The sequence below is a fragment of the Myotis brandtii genome, unplaced genomic scaffold (assembly GCF_000412655.1).
Source record: "Myotis brandtii unplaced genomic scaffold, ASM41265v1 scaffold555, whole genome shotgun sequence".
NCBI classification, from domain to species: domain Eukaryota; kingdom Metazoa; phylum Chordata; class Mammalia; order Chiroptera; family Vespertilionidae; genus Myotis; species Myotis brandtii.
Genome location: NW_005370065.1, coordinates 427,654 through 444,063, shown reverse-complemented (window position 1 = coordinate 444,063; position 16,410 = coordinate 427,654). Strand labels below are relative to the sequence as shown.

General features: G+C 40.8%; 1 protein-coding gene across 2 annotated transcripts in view; it reads right to left on the bottom strand.

Annotated features, from left to right (window-relative positions):
* The window catches only part of KHDRBS1 (KH domain containing, RNA binding, signal transduction associated 1), a 39,164-nt gene that overhangs the window by 13,572 nt on the left and 9,182 nt on the right, over positions 1–16,410 (bottom strand). For both annotated transcript variants that reach the window (XR_001364453.1, XM_005878337.2), the window contains exons 2-5: positions 10,484–10,608; positions 9,363–9,479; positions 5,731–5,877; positions 679–812 (exon numbers count right to left, since the gene is read on the bottom strand). Coding sequence is in view for 1 of the 2 variants with exons in the window: in XM_005878337.2 (XP_005878399.1) it covers positions 679–812; positions 5,731–5,877; positions 9,363–9,479; positions 10,484–10,608 (523 nt within the window). In the remaining variant the exon portion in view is untranslated. The remainder of the gene's footprint in view (positions 1–678; positions 813–5,730; positions 5,878–9,362; positions 9,480–10,483; positions 10,609–16,410) is intronic.

Genomic DNA, 16,410 nt, shown 5'->3' with positions numbered 1-16,410 from the left:
TTTGTCTTTATTATTGAAAGAGGTTTTGTAATAAATAGGCTACTTAAATGGTCAGATTTGTGTGCAAATTCTGGAACTAGCCAGATTTTATGATGCTTTAAAAAAACTATTATTAAAACCTAGAGGAAAGTATGGATAGGTAAAAACCCCACAATGGAAGATTCCCCAGGTCCCACAATAAACTGCTGAGTCAGAACACTCCATAAAGATCAGTAACAAAAGGTAAAATGCTAAAGTCAGTGATCATTTAAAAATGCTATAACTGGCCCGACTGGCATGACTCAATAGTTGAGCGTCGACCTATGAAAACTAGGAGGTCATGGTTCAATTCCCGGTCAGGGCACATGCCTGGGTTGCAGGCTCGACCCCCCAGTGGGGGCATTCAGGAGGCAACAGATCAATGATTCTCTCTCATCATTGATGTTTCTATCTCTCTCTCCCTCTCTCAATAAAAACATATTAAAAAAGTAAAAATGCGATAACTGTCCAAAATTAAAAGACCAAAAGTTTCAGAAGGACTGCTACCCTTGACTATGGCCAAAATGCTCAAGAGCTAGAATTCCACTCAATGAAGGATATGACTCCTTCTAAGCTGGAGGTAAGAGCACCAAAAAGAGAGAGAGATGGTACTAGCGGTCAAATTTACATCCTACTTCTGGTTGTTTACATTATTTTTACCTGGGGACAGGTGGAGGAGGAGGGGCAGCACCCCTGCCTCTCACTGGCACCCCACGTCCTCGAGAGGGCTCTGGTACTCCATTCAAATAGGACAGCTCTAGAAACTGCTCCTGACAGATATCATCCATCATATCCTGCAAATGAAAGATAATAGGATTGTTGTGTAACATTTCCAACTTTTGCTGGGAAGTCTTCTAGCTCACGAGCCTTGAATGCTAAGAACAAATTTGAAAGCCCAGATGAAATATCAGAGATCATTCATTCTCTGAAGTCGAATGGCACCCTGCCTGTTACCTCTTTGAGGAAAGTACCTTATCTTTATTAAAACACTAGAGCAGTGATGGCGAACCTTTTGAGCTCGGCGTGTCAGCATTTTGAAAAACCCTAACTTAACTCTGGTGCCGTGTCACATATAGAAATTTTTTGATATCTGCAACCATAGTAAAACAAAGACTTATATTTTTGATATTTATTTTACATATTTAAATGCCATTTAACAATTTAACAAAGAAAAATCAACCAAAAAAATGAGTTTGCATGTCACCTCTGACATAGGTTCGCCATCATTGCACTAGAGGCCCGGTGCACGAAATTAGTGCACAGGGGGATGGAGTGTGTGTGTGGGGGGGTGGTCGGGGGGAGATGGGGGTGTCCCTCAGCCCAGCCTGCGTCCTCCCGCAACCGGGACACCTCTTGGGTAGGGTCCCTAGGCCTGGCCAGCGATCAGGGCCTATCGGGCTTTCCTTCCCCCGGATGCAGGCAGCTAGTCCCACCCCTGCCGCTGCCACTGCTTGCCATCTGTGCGGTGCTGTCCTCCCTCCCCCACCACTGGTCGCTGCCCTCTGTGGGCAACAGGTGTGGGGTGCGATCGCTTGGCTGGCCTGGGCCTCCCTCTGCAGGGCGATCACTGGCCGGCCCTGCATACCCGCCACAGCGTTGCTGGCCAGTGGCCTGGGCCTCCCTCTGTGAGGGGATGGCGGGGCCCCCTGACCAATCGCATCGCACCCGCCTTGGCTGGCCTGGTGCCAGTGCGTGTCATAGCGTGGTCATCTGGAAGGCGGTCTGGATGGTCGTTCTACTGTTGGGTCGTTTGGTCGATTTGCATATTACGCTTTTATTATTATAGATCATAGCTCTTGTTGATGTGGTCCTTGCCTAACTCTCCAGATCATCACTTCCATCCTAAGTATAACCTCCTTTCAAGCCAGGCTGAACAACTTGTAGTTCAGATTCTGGCATACTGTTACATATCCATTCTTGCAAATAGTTTCCTCTTCCTAGAATAATAAAAGCCACTAACCATAAATTAAGCTGTATGTATTAGGCATTATATAATAAGCTTTATATAAATTTATCAGTTTAATCTTCAAAACAACCCTGAAGTAAGGAGACATAGAGCTAGTAAGTGGCAGACTCCAGATGTGAATTCAGAATGTAGGCTTTGAATCATCTACACTAATAAAAGACAAAGATGCTAATTGACCGTACCTTCACTATGCCCTAAGCCATGCCCACCAGCCAATCAGAGTGACTATATTCAAATTAACCCAACCAAGATGGCGGCCGGCAGCCACGGAGCTGGAGCAAGCAGGAGGCTTGGTTGCCTGGGCGATGGAGGAAGCCAAGCTTCCTGCCAGCCCTGAGCTGGCTGTGGCCTCCGCTAAAGGCAACAAAGTTTCAATTACAGAAGCTAAATAAACCCCAGATAGCTGCTCCCAGCCAGCCTGAAAACGGCCCTCAGCCCCTCACCCAGACTGGCCAGGCACCCCAGCAGGACCCCCCACCCTGAAGGGGCTGTGGCTAGCCTGCAAACGGCCATCAGCCCTTCACCCAGGCTGGCCAGGCACCCCAGTGGGGACCCCCATACTGAGGGGCTGTGGCCAGCCTGCAAACAGCCATCAGCCCCTCACCCAGGCTGGCCAGGCACTCCTATATAATAAAAGGGTAATATGCAAATTGACCCTAACAGCAGAACGACTTGGAATGACTGGTCACTATCACACACACTGACCACCAGGGGGCAGATGCTCAATGCAGGAGCTGCCCCCTGGTGGTCAGTGCGCTCTCACGGGGGGCGCTCTGCTCAGCCACAAGCCAGGCTGACAGCTGCCAGTACAGCGGTGGTGGTGGGAGCCTCTCCCACCTCCTCAGCAGCGCTAAGGATGTCCGACTGCAGCTTAGGCCTGCTCCCCGCTGGCAAGTGGACATCCCCCGAGGGCTCCTGGGCTGCCAGAGGGATGTCTGACTGCCAGCTTAGGCCCAATCCCCCGGGGAGTGGGCCTAAGCCAGCAGGTGGTCATCCCCTGAGGGGGTCCCAGACTGCGAGAGGGCACAGGCCGGGCTGAGGGACCACCCCCCTTGCCGAGTGCCCAAATTTTTGTCCACCAGGCCTCTAGTCCTATATAATAAAAGGCTAATATGCAAATTGTCCCCTCAACTGGGAGTTTGACCAGCGGGTGGGGACGGCCGGCCCCGCCCCACCCCCTATCACCCTTCCACCCAGATAAGGCGGGTGGGCCAGACCCCACCCATGCACAAAGTCATGCACCGGGCCTCTAGTTAAACTTAATGCCCTTTTCTTGTCTACCTGAGGGACTTTAACCCACTCTTACAAGACAATCTAAAACATTACCTCTTTTGAAAAACTTTCTCTTGATGCCACCTCCCAGTCCCTCTTCTTTTTCCATGGCACCATGTTTATTTTCTCTACCAGAGCAGTTACCACATCATTTTAGAATTGCTGGTCTGTCTTTCTCACTAGATTGTGAACTCCCAAGAGCCATTTTTGTAACTTCAGACCGAAGGCACCTACCAGTTACTTAACATTATGTTTGAGATGAATAAAGCTCAAAAAAATGAAATAGTAACTTGTTCAAGATGATGCAGATAAAGCTCCCAGTCCAGTGCTCTTCCTACTGTACTGGAAGTCTCTGATATAGTTAATGGCTCCAAGGGGAAAATGTACAACTCTGGTAATGGATGCAAAAATAGGCTCATTCTTTTTCCTTCACAAGAGGGAAGAACTGAGTCAAGTGTCATCTGCAAATCTTTTCACATATTTCCTGATAAGAGCCATTCAGTCTTTTTTTTAAAATAATTTTTTTATTGTCTAAAGTTTTACATGTCTTTTTCCCCAACTGACCGCCACCTCCAGAGTCATTCAGTCTTAATACTACATGCATTTTTATACAGTCCAGGAGGATAAAGTTTCAAGAATAGAAAATTCTAGTCACCACAAAGATGCCCCTCCATAGCTCTTTACCTTGTCCTCCTACCTTACACATTACTGCTGCTTAAGACTCACACTGGGGAATCAAGTGACCATTGACAGCCAATTTCTTTAGAGTCTCCCAAATGCCACATGAACACTGAGGAAACCCAGATCTCCCTGGCAGGAATCTTTGTTGAAGATCCACTTACATGGAAGTCTTGTAAGCCTATTCCTTTTGAGAAATATGCTGAGACCAATGATAAAGAGGAGATGGGCACTCCCCTGTAGTCACGTTCAGAAACTGGATTGGCTCAGGATGCTTCAATACAACACCTCAAAAAGAGTCAAAAGAATTCCCTTAAGGAAAAATTGACCAGCTCTGGGTTTTTCTCCAGGATATTTAAATTTGGCTGTTTCATGTTGAACATCCTAATGAAGACAAGGTACTTGTAAGCAAAGCAGCTGCTGAGATACTTGAGACAGTGTTGGAATCCTTGAAACTCAGCATTGTAGGTACACAATGCTTATAAATTTTTGCTCTACCAGTCCTCACATCCTCTGGACACCACATTAGTTCTCTCTTAAAAAAATTTTAAAAATTGATTTTAAAGAGGAAGGGAGAGGGAGATAGAGATAGAAACATCAATGATGATCGGCTGCTTCCTGCATGCCCCCCAGTGGGGATAGACCCTGCAACATAGAGTCTGCTTACTGTATGGGATCTAAGAACATATTATCAAGGCTGTAGGCTCTTTTTAGGAGCCTACAAAAATATTTGTGACTAGAAAAATATGAAAACAAAATATGACTGGGAAATCGAACCGTGACCTCCTGGTTCATAGGTCAATGCTCAACCACTGAACCACACAGGCCGGGCCACATTTTGTTCTAATTCCCTCATTTTACACAGTCAAGAAAACCAAGAACTGTAGTCACCCCCGTTAGTTTTAATGATGAAAATACGATGCTTACTCACTTCTAGTTGAATAGTACTGCAAATGCTTTCTAAGGTTCTAGATTCAACCTTGGTTATTAAATATTCAACAGTATGTTAATTCTAGTAACTACCGAGCTTTACTAAAAGGCAAAAATTGCACCATTTTCTATTTATTCAAAGAACTGACCCTCTGACCAGATGGTAATAAGCAAGACAGGTAACCTGGTCTAACTCTTCTTGGGCCTCAATTACATTCTCAAAGGAGCTGCACACCAATCTGTTTAATATCAACAGTCAAGCCTGTATTAATCAGGTCTCTTTCTAATCAAACTCTACTTGAGTAAACTCCTCCAGGAGAAAAAGCCCTGAACACACTCAGTTCAAATTTAATCCATTAAGATTGGATACTAGAAGCTTCTCGCTGTTATCTTCTAGACCAGTGGTCGGCAAACTCATTAGTCAACAGAGCCAAATATCAACAGTACAACGATTGAAATTTCTTTTGAGAGCCAAATTTTTTAAACTTAAACTATATAGGTAGGTACACTGTTATTAACTTAATTAGGGTACTCCTAAGGCTTAGGAAGAGCCACACTCAAGGGACCAAAGAGCCGCATGTGGCTCACGAGCTGCAGTTTGCCAACCACGGCTCTAGACTCTGAAAAGTCTAACACACAAATCCTTAAGTCACTTTCCTATAATCGCCTGGTTCCACACTAGTACCAAAATACTTAGCTCAGTGAAGAAACTGTTAAATCTTTGTTAATCAGACGTTAGAATGCCAAACATGCTGTGGACCTAAGATACTGATATGCAGAGACCCTGGTTAAGAACCCCTGCCTTAGCAACAGCACAAAATCCAGTTCTCTCTTGCTCAAAAGATACAGGATATAGATTTCCTTACCGGTACTAGAAACTTCTTGACTTCCTCCATAGCATGTGCCATAAGAGCATAAGCCTCACACGGAGGTCCAAAGACTTCAATGAAGACATGCAGATCCATATTCAAATGGGCATATTTGGGGTCTCCACCTTTGCGCAGCTCTTCCTCCTGTGGAAAAACGAAAACAAAACATCACATCACAGACTAGGTACTTAATGACACCTTTAACTTCAAGGTCAAAGAAACAGCAAGAAATAACTGTAACATCTAAGGAACACAGTAAAGCATAAGAAAAAAGTAAAACAAGCTCTGGAGAATAGTAATTTATACAACCTGCTAAACCTACAATTGGTCTTGCTGCCAAAAGTTAACTATTATTTTAAATCCCTGGTGGAGCTATTAGAAGGTATAAAAAAGACAAATTAATTCCAGTCTCCATTCAGATAACAGGTGTTTGCCAATCACTGATTCATTGCCAAACATTTATTTCTTTTTAACTTTTTCCTTAAATTGTTTTCTGCCCAACTCCCATCTTAGAACTACAATTGCACAAATGTTAGATTGCACAATAATGTTCCACAGGCAACTAAGACTCTGTTCATTTTCTTTCAGTCCTTTTTATCTTCTTACTTTGGCCTGAATAGTCCTGCCTTTAAGTTCTCTGATTTACAACCCTCTTTTTTCTTTTTCAGTGTCTTACATTGTATTATGCTCATCCAGTGAAATTTGCATTTCAGCTATTACATTTTCATTTTCTATACATTCCATCTCTCTCCTAATTATTTTTTCTCTACATCTTTCAACAAATTTATTATATATATATTTTTAAATGTAGTTTATTGATTTTTTACAGAGAGGAAGGGAGAGGGATAGAGAGTTAGAAACATCGATGAGAGAGAAACATCGACCAGCTGCCTCCTACACACCTCCTACTGGGGATGTGTCTGCAACCAAGGTACATGCCCTTGACTGGAATCGAACCTGGGACCTTTCAGTCCGTAGGCCGATGCTCTATCCACTGAGCCAAACCGGTTAGGGCCAAATTTATTATATTTATAATAACTATTTTAAAGTCTTGTCTGCAAATTATTATTTCCAGGTTTCTTTCTTTCTTGTTTTTAAAAAATATATTTTATTGATTTCAGAGAAGAAAATAAGGAAGAGGGAGAGAGAGATAGAAACATCAATGAAAGAATCATTAATCGGCTGCCTCCTGCACGCCCCCTACTGGGGATCGAGCCCACAACCCAGGACCTTTCAGTCCGCAGGCTGACATTCTATCCACTGAGCCAAACTGGCTAGGGCTCAGATCTCTTTCTATCAACTGATTTTCTTCATTGGCTATGGGTCACATTCTATAATTTCTGTATGTTTAGTAATTTTTTTGACAAACAAACAAAAAAAGTGGCTAGAAAAAGCACAATAAAATAAAGTTTAATTAATTTATTTTTATTCTCATTCCCCACCCCTTCCCTTTGGCAACCATCAGCTTCTTCTCTAAATGAGTGTTTGTTTCGTTTATTCATTTATTTTGTGTTTTTAGAATCATATAAATGAGATCATACAACATTTGTCTTTTTCTGTCTGACTTATTTCACTTAGGATAATACCCTCTGTTCATCCATGCTGTTCAAATGGCAAGATTTCATTCTTTTTCTTTTAATTGAGGAATAATATTCCAGCACGCACCCACTATCCATTCATCTACTGATGTACATCTAGGTTGCTTCCATATCTTGGCTATTATTAGTAATGCTACATTGAACATAGGACTGCATATATCTTTTCAAATTAGTGTTTTTGTTTTCTTTGGATAAATACCCAGAAGTGAAATTACAATATTGCATGGCAGTTCTATTTTTAATTTTTTGAGGAGTCTCTACACTGTTTGCCAACCCTTGATTGACTCATTTATTCATTGCCAAGCATGTGCTTTTAAATTCCAGGTAGAGCTGGTAATCACCAGCCCTTCCTATGTGCTTACATGGCCTGGGGTGTTCTGGGGAGGAAAGAAATTAGGATAGAGAGAAGAAAATCTCATGTAAATTTCATTAGCTAGAATATCATACTTCAGCCCTAACTGGATTCTTCTAATGAGAAATGAGAGTGGACAAAAGAAGAGGGTCTGAGAGAACAATGTTCATCAATTAGGCTGCATAAAAGGAGGACTGAAAGAGTAAGTTTTTAGGCTGTAGCATGTATGTCTCATCTAAAACCTGACCCTAGAAGGCTAGGAATATTCTGTTTTGGTGGGAAGTTTTTTGGCACTTACAAAGAATACAACACGCATTGGGCTATGACACAAAAAATAAATAAGCGTTAGGTATTGTTGTCAGGATTACTCATGGCTCCTGTTGGAATACCTTCTTTTAGCAGGCCTCGAATTCGAGCTGGCTATAAAAAACAACAACACACCAGACAACTAATCCTCAGTGTTGCCTGCATGTATAACACTACTGCTCTCACTTTTCCATGCTACTGGAAAGAGAATGTGTTTTTAGTCTGGGTAAGTTTCAGTACTGCATCCCTTCCAAATTTTCATAGATAAGCTTTCTAATGCCATAGTTGCCACTGCTGTTTCCATTACTATGCAGTCAAAAGTCAGAAAAAAAACAATCACCTGGGCACACCTAGACTCTTTCAGGGTTACAAACTAACTTGATCTATATAATCTCTTACATCCAATACAAATTTTTTTTAATATATTTTTTATTGATTTTTTTTTTACAGAGAGGAAGGGAGAGGGATAAAGAGTTAGAAACATCGATGAGAGAGAAACATCGATCAGCTGCCTCCTGCACACTCCCTACTGGGTATGTGCCTGCAACCAAGGTACATGCCCTTGACAGGAATCGAACCTGGGACCCTTGAGTCCACAGGGACTCTCTATCCACTGAGCCAAACTGGTTAGGGCCCAATACAAATTTAAAGGAGTCATATTCTGTACATATACAAGTGCTAGTTTCCATAAGGCATTCAGACTGGACCCTGGGCTACAAGGCGGCATCAGGGCAAGCATGTCAAACTTGCGGCCCATTAATGAATATTTTTGCGGCCCAGCCAATATAACAATATGTAAGAAACATTTTAATAAAAATTTCGTAACTTGATTTTTATAATATCCTGTTATATGTAATTTTTAATGAACTACAACATTCGCTAATGACTGATTACTATAATCGTGTTGCATTCATTTTGCTTACGTGCCTCACATGCAGGCTCACCATTTCTCTCCACTAATACTAGCAGTGAATATTTTAGCAGCCAATTGCCACGTCATTAGTCTCGTACTGAGTTGTTTGGTGTGTGCAACAGGAAATATTTCGCTTTCAGAGAACAAGAAAAATAGGTTTATTTGCGTTACGCTTATTAATTTGAGCAATTATTCTGTGTCTGGTAAGTTACTGTTCAAGAAAAAATATTAACTTTTATTAAAATGTTCTATTATTTTATGTTAATGATTACTCATTTATTTCAGCCCTTTGTATTCAGCATGTCTCTATCGAAATAAACCTACATTTCTATGAAAATCAAAGCTTTTGTTTTTTTTTGCAGCACACATAAACTTACACCTTGTTTATTTGGCCCATGTTAGCCTGTGAGTTTGACATGCTTGCATTAGGGTGTCTTCTTGCTTCACTAAGTGAACTTACCTTGGCTTTGTCTCTCATCGAGCCCTTGCCCAACACAGAGATCTTTGCACCAGTCTCTTCTTGCAGTCTTTTGATAGTGTTCCCTTGTGGTCCAAGGATCTTCCCCACAAAATTGAACTGACAGAAAATAAAAAGAGATTTCTAAATATTCATACTCCTATGAAATATTTCCACATGTACTATCTCATTTGATCTCAACAACCCTATAAAACAGGTAGAGTTTCATTCCCATTTTACCAAAGGATATACTGAGGTTGTACTGATGAAGTGATTAGCCTAAGGTTATGAAAGTGGGAGTTCCTAGAGTAGATTTTGGGATTTCAGATGTAATATCACACTGCAACCCCTAGTACTTTAACATACATAAACATTTTTAAGGAAGTCACCTCAGAACACACACATGGAATCTTTGTTTAGTACTTTTTCTTTTTTTTTGTAAACTAAATATAACTAATTGCTTTCCTGAAAAAAGGAAAAAGGAGTAGGTGGAGAAAGCATTTTTTAATTTTTTAAAAAATATATTTTATTGATTTTTTACAGAGAGGAAGGGAGAGGGATAGAGTTAGAAACATCGACGAGAGAGAAACATTGATCAGCTGCCTCCTGCATGCCCCCTACTGGGGATGTGCCTGCAACCAAGGTACATGCCCTTGACCAGAATCGAGCCTGGGACCCTTTAGTCCGCAGGCCGACGCTCTATCCACTGAGCCAAACCGGTTAGGGCGAGAAAGCATTTTTTTAAAAGTAAAACTTTGAGTAAAAAATACAGTTAACCACCTCTTCAAGGATTTATGCTATAACTTCCTTCATTTTGATTTCATGTCAAGAAATCTTTTGACAGAATAACTCTTTAGGTTTCATTTTTTTTCTTTGAACTTTGAGCCGGAACAAACATTTGAGAAACCCTTTTTAATAAGATGACTGCATTTCTTTCCTGGCTATAGCTATGCAATCAGTTATGGACTTACTTGTTTCAATTGCCAGAAACAAGTACACAGTATGGAAGAGAAGATTCAAAGGCTTAAGTTTCTGATGCACCACAGTCTGTGGAAGTCGTTATTAGAGCTCATGACTCACTCCTACAAAGACAACTCAGAGAAATGAGGCACTTTTTGTCTTACCTTGGGATACTGCTTGACAGGTATCAGTACCCGCTCCTTCAGCTTCATGTTCTTATGAGAAAATAAATCCAAGTAATTCTCCTCATCGTCCTTTTTTGAAAGCCCTTTCTGAATCTTCTCAATTTCTGAATAAAAGAAACAGAATTTAACTGAGTTTTGCTCTGGTGAATAAAGGTAAATTTCTAAGTCTGCATAAAGCAGTAACATGGAGTACCATGTAATGACACCAAATAGTTCAGATGAATGTGCTATAACTAAAAGCACCAAAGCTTAACTTGATCAGAAAACCCAAAGCCTGCTCCTAGTAAGAGCAGTTTGCTCTTTAAACCCCACCTGAATGTCTACATTAGAGACATTTAAATGTTTCTTAGAATAAAGAGATTTAACAACATTAATGGGGAGAGATGAGGAAAAAAGGATAAATGAACTAAAAAAGCAAAAATAAAAATCTGCATCAAGAAAAAGTACAAAGTCGTATCTTGATGAAAAAATAAAAATCAATAATTTAAATATACAATGGAGAGTCCTGTTAAAATTCCAGGGACGTAGTACTCCTTAAGAGTTTGAAAGACCTGGTTCTTACAGTTACTCACTAATTGTGTGAGCTTTGCAAGTTATTTAATTGCTCTGATTTTTAGTTTCCTCATGTATAAAATGGAGGTGATAGCTACTTCATGAGGCTGCTATAAAAACAGAATAAAATAACATATGTACACATGCTAATTAAAGCCCATTTCTTGAGAAGTATCGACATTAGCTAGCCCAAATTCAGTCAATGTCTTAAAGGAAAAATGCACCAATGTATTTTCAATTCGCAGGTTAGGACAGTTTCATCAGATAGAACCTTGGCATCCAAAATTATTTCCTATCATTAGGGAACTCCATCCATCCACCCCATCCTTTGCAAGCATTTGAGTGTTTCTTTAAAAAAAGGCAGATGAAAGGAGAGAAACAGGTATAATCATTAACCTATATGCGAGACTTACTAAAGGCCAGGCACCTATCCTATAAAGCAGAGGTGGGGAATGTCCGGCCCATGAAATCATTTGGTCTGGCCCTGCCAAGGCATTAGGGGTGAGTTATTAAATGTTTGACCAAATATAGCAAGCTAATTTTTAAGTTGATAATTTTATATGGTCCACAAATGATGTTCTAAATATCCAAGTGGCCCTTGGCAGAAAAATGGTTCCCCACTCCTGCTATAAAGTATAGGAGACACAACAGAACAAGTCAGATATAGTCCCCAACTTCACTATGTTTATATATTGGAGTTCTCAGTTAATGACGTTAGCAATGAAGTATAGTTAAGTGCTATGATAGGAATACTAATAGAGATGGGGGTAGTGTGTGTAGGTAATGAACAGCAATTAAAAGGTTCTATGGTGTACTGAGAACAGTAAAAAATTTATATTCCCCCCTGGCAAGTGTGGCTCAGTAGGTTGAGCGTCCTCCCGTGCACTGAAAGGTCACTGGTTTGATTTCTGGTCAGGGCACATGTGAGAAGCAAACAATACTTCTCCACCCAAAATACATAATTATATTCCCTAAAATCAGTGTGACATTCTAAATAACACAAAATGTTCTCCTTATATAATATTTCCACAGTTTCTATCTTCTGTAATTTTAAGGCAAGGGGTCTCAAACTTCAGTATGCATCAGAATCACCTGGAGGGCTTGCTTATTAAACTAGACTGCTGGGCCAGAACCCCAATCTGGGATTTGTGTTAGGAATCTGCATTTCTAACAAGTTACCAGGTGATGTTGATATTGCCGGTCTAGGGACCACACTTTGAAAACCTGGTTTGGCATAAAAATATACTACTTCAGCCCTGACCGGTTTGGCTCAATGGATAGAGCGTCAGTCTGTGGACTGAAGGGTCCCAGGTTTGATTCCAGTCAAGGGCATGTACCTGGGTTGCGGGCACATCCCCAGTAGGAGGTGTGCAGGAGGCAGGTGATCGATGTTTCTCTCTCATCGATGTTTCTAACTCTCTATCCTTCTCCCTTCCTCTCTGTAAAAAATCAATAAAATATATTTTTAAAAAATATATACTACTTCAAAGACATTCTGCAAATGTAAAATTTTGACAGTTTTAAAAAGTGTTTGGACTAAGTCCAATTGTGAAGTACACAGACGAAGAAGGAAATTTACTTTGACCCTCACAGACTTCCTAAGAGTTCAGAATTTCAAACAGAAAGCTTCCTGTTTATTAAAAAGCCTCATGTCAGATGTTATAGTATACAGTGAGCTAAATGACCTACTTATATCCTAGAGCACATACTCCCTTCCTTTCTGACAATTAAAACTGCTAATCATATTCTAAGTATCCTTAACTAAACATTTACTCCTATGAGAGGAACTGTAAATGGCAGTGCCTATTTTCACTGCTTGGAATAGAAAAAAAAATCTGACCTTATAATCAACAGACTAAATGCTTCATTCAACATCTTATTTGTTTGCTATTTTACTGGTGGTAACCTCCACCCCTTCCCACCAACTGCTAATATTAACTTTTTGTAGTCACTAGTTTTGAGTCTACCATCATCTCTGAATACATCTTTTCTTGAGTTTTTAGGCTGGAAAACTCGGTACTCAATCCTCAAAAGTTCTAAAGGGCCCTAGCTGGTTTGGCTCAGTGGATAGAGCATCAGCCTTAGACTTAAGGGTCCCAGGTTCGATTCCAGTCAAGGGCACATGCCTGGGTTATGGGTCCGATCCCCAATGTGGGCCTGATCCCCAATGTGGGCCTGATCCCCAATGGGGGGGGAGGGGCGTGCAGGAGACAGCCGATCAATGATTCTCTCTCATCATTGATGTTTCCATCTCTCTATTCTTCCTCTCTGAAATCAATAAAAATATATTTTTAAAAAGTTCTAAAGGAATAAATGCCATACTTCATTTTATCTATGTACCTCAGTGTTTCTTAATTGCTACCATCTAGGGCCTTCAGCTATACTTTATAACACTTTCCAGAAACTTTACTTGGTTAGGGCAGGAAGACTCAAAAGTCAATTAATCTATTGTATGCCTTATAGGAAGCAGGGCTACAAAAACTGAACCCAGTAGAAAGGTTTGTTTATATGCAATGTAACGCAGCCTATGAATTTAAAGCTTTCCTACAACATAGATCCTTCTGCTAGATTTTGAACTATTCAGATCTCAGAGAATCCCTTTGTCCAATTTATCTCAAAATTTTTAATATGAAAGCATTTTTTTGAAAATTCAGAGAACAATGATTTAAATAAAGGAGAATTGAAAAGATAAAAGAGCCTGGCTGGTGTGGTTCAGTGGTTGAGCATCAACCTATGCACCAAGAGGTTGCTGTTTCGATTCCCTGTCAGGGCACATGCCCGGGTTGCAGGCTTGATCCTCAGCAGGGGGGTGTGCAGGAGGCAGCCGATCAATCGATGCTGATTTTTCTCTCTCATTGATGTTTCTATTTCCTTCTCCCTTCCCCTCTCTCTAATATCAATAAAAAGAAAGACATTTTTAAAAAAAAAGGATAAAATAATCAGGGGAGGTTAGCCTAGAAAGCAAAACATTAAGGGGCAACTTGAGTCTTCAAGAAGAGTCATCTTCCATGTATGGAAGGGGAAGGACTGAACATGTATTCAATGTCTACAATGTATCAAACACTGAACAATATTACCTCACTTGCCCGGGGTTTCAGGTTTGATCCCCAGGAGGGAGCCTGCAGGAGGCAACCATAGATGATTCTCTCTCATCATTGATGTTTCTCTCTCTCTATCTATCCTGTACCTTTCCTCTCTCTCTGAAATCAATAAAAACATATTTTTTTAAAAAAATGATAAAACAAAGGCTATTAAAGTACCGAAGATTAAAACCAAGGCTTTCTCTAACTTCAAACCTCATACTTTTTAAAAAAATATATATTTTGATTTTTTTACAGAGAGGAAGGGAGAGGGATAGTTAGAAATATCGATGAGAGAGAAACATCGATCACCTGCCTCCTGCACACCTCCTACTGGGGATGTGCCCGCAACCAAGGTACATGCCCTTGACTGGAATCGAACCGGGGACCCTTCAGTCCGCAGGCCGACGCTCTATCCACTGAGCCAAACCAGTCAGGGCCAAAGCTCATACTTTTATTATTGCCTCTCAATGGCATGTGTGTGTCGGGGGTAGGTTTTTTTAAACAAGAAAAAGCTTATTTTGTAAAATTTTGGGAAGTACAGTTTTTAACCTCAGACACTGTTATGCAGCTACAGGCAATAAAAGGGCTCTGTGGGTGCCTCTGATGTTCAGTTACCTGATCTTTTTTTTTCCTTTTTCAATTCTGTTTTTCTCTCCTTAGTTTCACTTCTCTTGGAGAGCTGGGAACAGGATGTAATGGGGGAAAACTCAAGTAGCTTCCTAAAAATGGCTTATCCTCGGGCAAAAGTATTTTCTAGACAAACTTTTTGAAACTAAGTCCTTTAAATGATCTTTGCCTGAGCCTCTAGAGACCTTGGATGTCCCATGAGCCAAAGAAAGAAAAGCTAAGGTGTAAACAACACAGAGAGGTGACCCATTTGTTTCCTAGCCAGACACTTTCAATAATCATATCTTATCCAATGTGTTCTATGTGTCAGGAATTTTGTATTGTTTCATCTTGTCTTTATAACTAGGATTATCCTCATTTAACAACCAGAGAAACCTGGGCTCAGAAAAGTTATGTAACTTGCCAGAGATCACAAAACTAATAATTAGTGACAGAGCAGGTACTTAACCCCATGTCACTCCTTACATTAGTCAGATCAAATTCAACTAATCTTGTGTGGCATTTCTTTTACTCTTTTACTATAATTCAATCTTTCAATGTTTTGGTAGCTCCTGCAGATGTGAACAATTTTTAAAATGTATGTCTCAAAGGAAAGAACATGAGTTTTTAAGCTGGATAGAACTGGGTTTGATTCCCATCTCTGCTACAAGCTTGGTGTCACCTTCAGCAAGTCATTAAACCTCTTAGTCTTCCCTTCTTTTTAAAATATATTTTATTGTGTTTTTTTTTACAGAGAGAGAAAGAGAGAGGGATAGTCAGAAACATCGATGAGAGAGAGAGAAACATTAATCAGCTGCCTCCTGCACACCCCTACTGGGGATGTGCCCGCAACCAAGGTACATGCCCTTGACTGGAATTGAACCTGGGACCTTTCAGTCCGCAGGCCGACGCTCTATCCACTGAGCCAAACCGGTTAAGGCGCTTCTTACTTTTTAAAAAAATATATATTTCTTTTATTGATTTCAGAGAGGAAGGGAGAGGGAGAGAAAGATCAATGATGAGAGAGAATCATTAATTGGCTGCCTCCTGCACACCCCACACTGGAGATCGAGCCTGCAACCCAGGCATGTGCTCTTGGCCGGAATGAAACCTGGGACCCTTCAGTCCACAGGCCGACTCTATCCATTGAACCAAATTGGCTAGGGCTTCCCTTCTTACTTTTAAAGAAAATTATGGCATATTGCCCATGGTCTCCCAAATCTCTTTCTCAGGGCACAATTTAGAGTTTAGGGCCTTATTTCTTAAAAATACTTCTGAGATAATTATAGATTTATATGCAGTTGTAAAATATAACTGATCTCTGTATGCTTCACCCAGTTTTCTCTATACTTTGTATATCTACAATACAATCTCATAACCAGAAAATTAACATTATCTGTTGACTTTATTAAAATTTCACCAGTTTTACATGCACTTATTTGGGTGTGTCCTTAGTTCTATGCAGTTTAATCAGATTCATGTAACCACCACCACAGTCAAAGTACAGAGCAGTTTCATCACCAGGATTATTCTCCACTAGAGGTCCAGTGCACAAAATTTGTGCACGGGGGTGGTGGGGTGGTGGTGGTTGTGTGTGTGTGTGTCCCCTCAGCCTGGCCTGCACCCTCTCACAGTCTGGGAGCCCTTGGGGGGTGTCCGACTGCC